Source organism: Pelodiscus sinensis, chromosome 2 (assembly GCF_049634645.1).
Source record: "Pelodiscus sinensis isolate JC-2024 chromosome 2, ASM4963464v1, whole genome shotgun sequence".
NCBI classification, from domain to species: domain Eukaryota; kingdom Metazoa; phylum Chordata; order Testudines; family Trionychidae; genus Pelodiscus; species Pelodiscus sinensis.
The window spans coordinates 256349649-256356952 of NC_134712.1; the positions used below are offsets into that span (position 1 = coordinate 256349649).

Sequence of the window (7304 nt, forward strand, 5' to 3'; positions counted from 1 at the left end):
CCCCAACCCTGTGCCGATGACACTCGGCTGAAACTGGAGTCCCCCAGAGGGACTGGGTCCTGCCTGGCCGGCAAGACAAGTCCCTCGTCTCCCTGGGAGCGGGGAGCGCTGGGGTTTGGTGACTGTCGCTCACCAGAGGTTCTGTGGGATATTCCCGTGTAAGGACTCGTTCTTGCTCTGGAAGCGGCCTCTGAGCTACGCGATGAGCCAGTGCCCTCTACCCCGCAGGAGGGCGGGCTACACCTGTACTGGGGTGGGTAGGCCTGAGCCCTAGCAATGGGTCGGGGGGTGCCCCTAGAGTGCGTCTGACAGTCGTGTGTGGGGAACGGCCTGTCTCTCTCAGGCAGGTTTTCTAAGCCTCAGTCATTCGCATGGGGCTTCTCGGAGCCCTCTCCCCGTCTTGCATTGCGAACAGACTAAGCTGAGGGTTGAGGGGGGCGATGGACCCGCTAACCTAAGGGGTCTGAGGCATCCTGGCCCTGACTCTTGTAGCCACATCACGTCTGTGCTGGGCTGTATCCTGGAGGAGCAATAAACCCTCTGTTCTACTGGCTGGCGGAGTCTGTTCTCCCTGCTACAGGGGTGCAGGATCAGGGGGAACCCCGCTGCGCCCTCACAAAAGGCACCGTGCAACACTCTCTCTGCCCCTACTCCCGATTCCCCCGCGGAGGCATCCCAGGGCCGCATCTTAGCCACTGCACCACACCGGGCGGCTCAGGTCCAGCTGACTCCCGCATGACCCCCAGATCCTTTCCCGAGTCCCTGCTTCCCAGGAGGGCGCCCCCCATGCCGAGAGCCCAGCCTGCGTTCTGCGGCCCCAGCTCGCCCAAGGCGTTTCATCAACGAGAAGACTTCGTTTTTCAGAGTTCTCGCCCTTCCCAATTTTATTTGGCATAAAGTGCCACGGTCATTAGCAGAAAACACTTGACCCCGCTGCTACGGGCACCCTGGGATGCGTCTCCATCCCTGGAGCACTTGGCGGGCGGGGGAGCACGCCCCCAGCAATGACACATTTAGAAATCGGACATGTCTGAGATAACAAATATTACAAACAGGTTTCAAACACCCCCAGGGCGGGGGGCCGAGAGGGGAGAGTCTTTGCTTTAAATACTGACTGGCGTCTTCATTCCGCACAGGAGGAGCGTGAAGGCAAAGACCCCGTGTCTGTTGATAGCATCACCAGATTGCAAGGTGACCCCAGCTGTTTCCCTGCAGCCCTGTGGTTCTTTGGCCTTTGTAGCAACAGTGGCCATGCCCTGGTCCAGGGACTAAGGGACAAGTTTCTGTCCAGAATCACCTCCAAGCCCCTCAGCTCCTGGGCATCTTTGGAGGTGGGGGGGGGGGGAAGAGGAGGCAGCCGGACCGCGTCACCCAAATAAATAGTGGTTCCAAAGAAGAAACGTAACCAATATTAAAAATGAGCAGAGTCCAGTTCCAGGGAAAATGCACCAAGTCAGATCCAAGGAATGTTCTTTCATTTCCTCCCCTTGTGGAGGAAAATCCAGAGCGGCGTATTTGGCTGGGGGGCGGGGGAGCCCCCTGTTTAAATAAGAAACTAACTGCTTAGAAACAGCTAGCCACATGGAAAGAAAGAGAGTGACAAATTAAATAAATCTTTACATGCACAACCGTCACGCACCCGATCGCAACACTCTATACAGGGCTATTTACAGAGCAGCATCTCCTCTATGGGCCTGGGCACATCACTGGGGAGGGAGGAAAGGGGAGGGGGGCGCTGGTTTAGCAGCAGCTGGCGTGGATTTTGCCAGTGGGCCTGCCTGCGGGAAGGGGGCTGGGGAGCAGGAGACACGGCTGGAGGGTCTGTAGTTGTGGCATTGACCTTGTATTAAAAAAAGCAAAAAGTCGTTTTGCCTCGGGCCTGTGTTACAGCTCCCGATACTCTCTCGTACAAAAATATACATATAGCTATGATACAGCAGGGGCGGGCGGGGGCGCAGATAAAGGGACTTTACGGACCTGCCTATAAATATAAGGTCTCTAAGCACGCGCATGGCTGCCGAGCCTGGGGACCGGCAGGGGCCATGGATGCCGACGGGGCACTAGGGACGGTCTGAGCCTGCTCTCATTGCTGTGAAGGGGGCCTTTGACCTGATGGTGATTTGTACAGGATCTATTTTCCAGCTGGCACTGAGCTCCTGCCTGGCTGCGTTGAGGCATAAAGAAAAGTCTGAGCTGGGGGGGGGGGGGAGGTTAACCTGATATTTGTCCCCTTACAAATGACAGGGAGTCACCTCTGAAGCCCCTAGCTGCCAGCCACAGCTCACACCTGAAACAGGCGACGCTTTTACCAAGAGGCCCTTTCTCCCAGGTGTTCATTAGGCATCCGTGTGTGGAGCCGGCCACACAAAGGCATTGTGAAGAGCGCAGCTGAAGCCCCTTTCCTCCCACACGGCTGCCATAGAGACAAGCCCTGCATAGCTCAGGTAACAACCAACCCCTTTTTATGGGGCCAACCTCTCAGGCCATTGAGCCTTCATAAAGGGAAGGGCAAAAGGCAGGAGCCTCGTTTCTTTGCAGGTCACCGGGAAGGGGGAGCAAGAAAGAGCCCAAGAACGGCTCCGTCTCCTGTAAGGGCCAGAACCTGGGCACAGAGCTCCCAGGAGTCGGGGCTTATAAGACCCCTCTACCTGGGGGATGCTGTTACGGGCACCAGAACTACCCTGGCAGCGCCCCTGCTGAGCCGTGGGCATGCCTAGCGCCGGGCACGCAGGACACATTGATCATGAGCCATGGGCATGCCTAGCGCCGGGCACGCAGGACACATTGATCATGAGCCATACTTGAAGAACAAGACGCAGTCTGTCCACTGGCTTGTTCCTAAGGCCAACCATGCACCAGTGCCAAGGCACCAACTGACCAACCAGCACTGCACCGGGCACCGAGATACCCTGGCAAAGGCCAACCACGCCCGCCTCCCATGAGGGGGCAGCGTGGACTCTACGCCGGTGTCCCCGGTAGGCTGCGTGCTTGTGCAGCCGCTCGGGAGAGCTTCAAACGCTGCCCAGCTGCTCCCAGAGCGCCCTCGTCTAGTTTTTTGTTTCTCCCGGGGGTGCACATTCACCCAGCCTCGGCGCACGTAACAATTGATTCCGCACACGGATGGGGGGGGGGAATGAGAGGGAACATTGCACCCAAGGCAAGGATGGGCCCTTCTGGAGGCACCTGACAGCTCTCCCCAGCAGGGTAAGGCTGAAATCCTGACTCAATAGCACTTCCCGGGGTCCCCGTGCCCCGAGCACAGCCCCCAGCCCGGTGCTGCTGCCCTCCCCCACACCCGCACGGGGCAGCGGGGATGCCGGACTCGCTCTCATGCTAACGCTGTACCAAGGCATCCCTTAGCAAGATCTCCCTCGGCTTCAATAGGAGCCAAGCCCTGGGCAGGGAAAGCGCCAACCCCCAGTGCTGGAATTCTCCCTCCTGCCCCTGCGCCCCATTCCTGGAGCTAGGCCCCATGCTGGGTACTGATGCGGCTGTCGCCTCACAGCCGGGGCTAGCCAGGTTCCCCTCCAGCCCCGGCGGTAGCTCGGTTCTCTGCCGCAGGAGGAAAAGCCTCTCAGCTCTGACAGGAATTCCCTCCCGGGGCCAGACAAGCAGCTGGCCTGCTCTGCGCCTCAGTTTCCCCATCTATAAAGTGGGTGGTAATACTGACCGACCTCCCGGGGGCGGGGCGGCATGGGTGCTGGTAGAGCATGCAAAGTGAGAATTAGCAACGGGGACCCACAGCTCATTGTGCCCTGCAGGGAGGAAGTGCCCCCCCTCCCTATAGCTCATTTTGGTGACACTCCCGTGTTTATGGATGGCTCTGGGCCACTCCTCAGGAACAAACCAGAGCCACCCCTCCCCCGGCCATTCAATCCCCCAGCATCATCCCTGCCCCCCCACCCAGATCCTATCTGCAAACCGTTTCAGGGCGAGCATGCGGAAGGGGCAGGCCGGGGAGGGCTGAAAGCCAGGCTGGGGGTGGAGGGACGGAGGCAGGATCAGCCTCAGAAAGCAAGAGGGTAGCTTGGGACATCCCCCCACCCTGCAGTCAGACTAGCAATGAGGCAGGCAAGCAGACAGACACAAGCTGTCACCCCCCCCCCCTCCAAACGTGTAGTGGAGTGTACAGGAAACTTTTCAATGAGAGTTTGTCAATTTAACACCATGGGAGCCAGTCTCACAGGGGCCTGGGGGGTTAGGGGATAAAGGGATCCGGGGTCACTCTCCTCGGGGGGGGGGCCTGCCAGAGGAAGGAGCCAGGGACCTCACAAACAAAACCAGGAGTGTGCAGGCTTGCAGCACCTCCTGGAATGGCTGGTACCTCCCGGCAGCCCTGCCCCCCCCCCCCCCAACAGCACCTCGGTCCTCTCCCTTCCCCTGCTTACAGCGCACAACACACAGACGACCTGGCTGCTCCGCAAGCCACTGCCAGCCACTGCCTCTTCAAACACGTCCAGCCAGCCGCGCCCGAGACAATAAAAGCAGGCAGAGGCCCACGCTGCTACCTGGACCTCCCGTCCGCAACCTGGCTTCCATTCCTCCACACCCCCACGCAGTGGGAGATGCATTCAGAGGGCCAGCCACGACTGCTCCCCGTCATCTGACCGCTGCCCAGCTCGGCCAGGTACAAAGAGGAGGGATCCGACGCACCAGGCACGAAGACAGTGCAGTGCCCGTCTGGCCCAGCGTCTGGCAAGGAGGGCATGGGAGGTTTTCGAAGCAAGACAGGGCTGGTTGGAAAGGAAGAACGCACCCGCACTAACACGTCCCCGACTGAAGCCACAGTGCGCAAGCACAGTTGTACATTTTAGACACCCCCGCAAAAACAACATTTCCCCATCACTTTGGAAGGCATCTCCGCAGAGCCAGAGAAAGAAGAAATGAGCAAGCCACAAACAGGGCACTAAGAGGGGTGGGAGACGCAGGGGGAATCTCCAGGCACTTACTGGCCTATTAAAAGGGAAGCAAAATATTGACAGCAGCAAGAGAGAAAGCCTTCGGCTGCTCCTCTCCTGTCTCCAACACAGACACTGTAGCTGAAGGCCTTGCACACACTTTGCACACATACACACACTCCCCTGTTGTTGGCTCATGGGGAGAGGGGCTGCTTGTAAGTGCTTGGATAAGAATAGCCTGGCTTGGGGGAGATCTGGCCCCGGGGGAGCCCGAGGAAAATCCCTCACTCGCTGCAAGCTGGTCTTTAAAGGTCACCGCAGAACGAGGGCTGTGCGGCGGAGCAGGCTGGCGGGGGAGGGGGAGGTTAGAATCCGAGACGATGGAGAGGTCATCGAGTCCAGTCCGCTGCCCGCACGGCAGGGCCAAGCACCGGCTAGACCCTCCCTGCCAGGTGTCTGTCTAACCTGCCCTTAAAAACCTCCAGGGACGGAGATGCCACAGCCTCCTTAGGCCACCGTGCGTCTCCAACTGGCCCCACGCGCGGGGAGCCAGTCACCGGTCCAGGACGCGAGCAAAGTCCTCGCGGTGGCTGCCGCCTTCGTTCTTGAGGTCGGCGAAGACCTGGGTGAAGTAGTGGGGGTCGGCGTTGATGCGCAGCATCTTGGCGCTCATGGTGCTGATGATGCGGAGGCAGCGGTCCCAGAAGGCCTCCTTGGCGGCCTCCACCAGGAAGGGCTTGAGCGGGTAGGAGATCTCGTTGCCCATGTAGGAGTAGGACAGGTAGAGGCAGGTGAGCAGCGCCGCCTGCAGGTCGTGCTCGCTGGACACGGCGTCCCCGTCGATCACCTCCCGGCACAGCAGGTACACGAAGACCACGTTGGCCGGGGTGATGAAGGCCTGGTCCTGCCAGCCCTGCAGCAGCAGCGAGCGGTCCACGCTGCGCAGCCACAGGATGGGTTCGGTGGCCGACAGATGCTTGAGTCGGTAGCAGCGACGGCCCAGGAACTCGCCCAGGCATTTGAGCAGCTCGCTGGTGGAGGCCTGGACCACCACGCGCCGCGGGCTGGCCCCGCCACCGGTGCCCGGCTTGAGGGAGGCGGCCGAGGTGGCGGAGAGGCGCTGGGAGCTGAGCGGCGCCAGGGGGGCCCCGCCCCCCTCGAAGCTGGCGAGGTTGGCGCAGGAGAGCGACTTCTTGACGTTCTCGTGGTTGAGGTGGGCCACGTCCTTGGCGGGGGGCCCGTTGTGGTGGGGGTGGTGAGCCGGGCCCTTCCCCCCACCCCGCGCCCCCTTCTTCTTGGTGGAGGCCACCAGCCGCTTCCAGGTCAAGGCCGGCAGGAACATGGAGTGGCGCTTGAGGCTCTTGTCCGCCTTCTGGCCGCTGCCCTTGGCGCCGGGCACGCCCGGGTAGTGCACCAGCGAGCCGGAGGAGCCCTCCTCGTACAGGCTGGCCTTCCGGGAGCCCGGAGACAGGGACAGCACGGTGCCCATGCTGAGCCAGGCGGGGGCCCACCGGGAGGCCGGTTAAAGCGAGGCAGGTGCCAGTCCCTGTCCCTGCAGGCAGCTAATTGGCGACCCTGCAGCTAATGAGCCGCCGGGCATGAAGGCCATTAACCAGCAGAATCAGCCGGCTCGCCCGGGGCCTGCAGTGGCCAGGGGGCTCGGAAGGAGCAGGCTCGCCTCGCGCCGCCGGGCAGGGTCAGTGCGCGCGGCCAGTCCGTGCGCGCGGCGCGGTCCCGGCCGGCGGGAGGCTGCTGCTGCTGCTGCTGGCGGCCGCCCCTCGCGCCATCGACTCCGGGCTGGCCACGGGTTCGCGTCCCGCCGCCGGCGGCCCGGCAGGGAGCCGGGGGAGGGCTCAGGGCTGCTCCCCGATCGCCGGCGGCGGCAGCCCGCGGGGTGCCCGGGCTATGGGCTGCGGCGCTGCGGAGACCCACCCGGGCTGGCTGCGGCTGGCACGGGCGCGGCGTCCGTCTGCCGGCTGGCGGCGCTTCCTCGCCCGGCTCCCGGGGCGGCAGCGGCGGCCCCTGCCCGCTCTTGAGGCTCCGGCTCCCCCCCTGCGCTGCGGCGGCGGCTGAGCTGGGGGGCGGCCCCCTCCCGCCGCGCCGTGGGGTGCGCCCCGCCGGGAGATGCTTGGGAGCCGGCCAAGGGCCGATGCGCCAGCGGATCTCGGCGGGGGGGGGGGTTAGCGGGCCGCCCCCAGTCCCGGCGCTGCTGCGGAGCCCGCGGCGGGGGGGATGCAACCCGCGGGGCGCTCCCCGGCGGGGCCCGTCTGCAGCATCCGCGCCGCGCGGCGAGGCACTGGCAGGAGGCGGAGGGAGGGATGCTCCGGAGCCGCCGCGTCCCCCCGCCCGAGCGAGCGAGCGGCTGGGTGGGGCTCGGGCGCCCCCTAGCGCCGGCGCGCTGCATCG

General features: G+C 63.0%; 1 protein-coding gene across 1 annotated transcript; it reads right to left on the reverse strand.

Annotated features, from left to right (window-relative positions):
- Window positions 1–773: 773 nt before the first annotated feature.
- On the reverse strand, window positions 774–6963 carry LOC142827420 (cyclin-dependent kinase 5 activator 1-like). The gene has a single exon (XM_075923006.1). It carries the CDS (start codon window positions 6385–6387, stop codon window positions 5452–5454), a length of 936 nt encoding a protein of 311 aa, XP_075779121.1. The 5' UTR covers window positions 6388–6963; the 3' UTR covers window positions 774–5451.
- Between the last annotated feature and the right edge of the window lie 341 nt (window positions 6964–7304).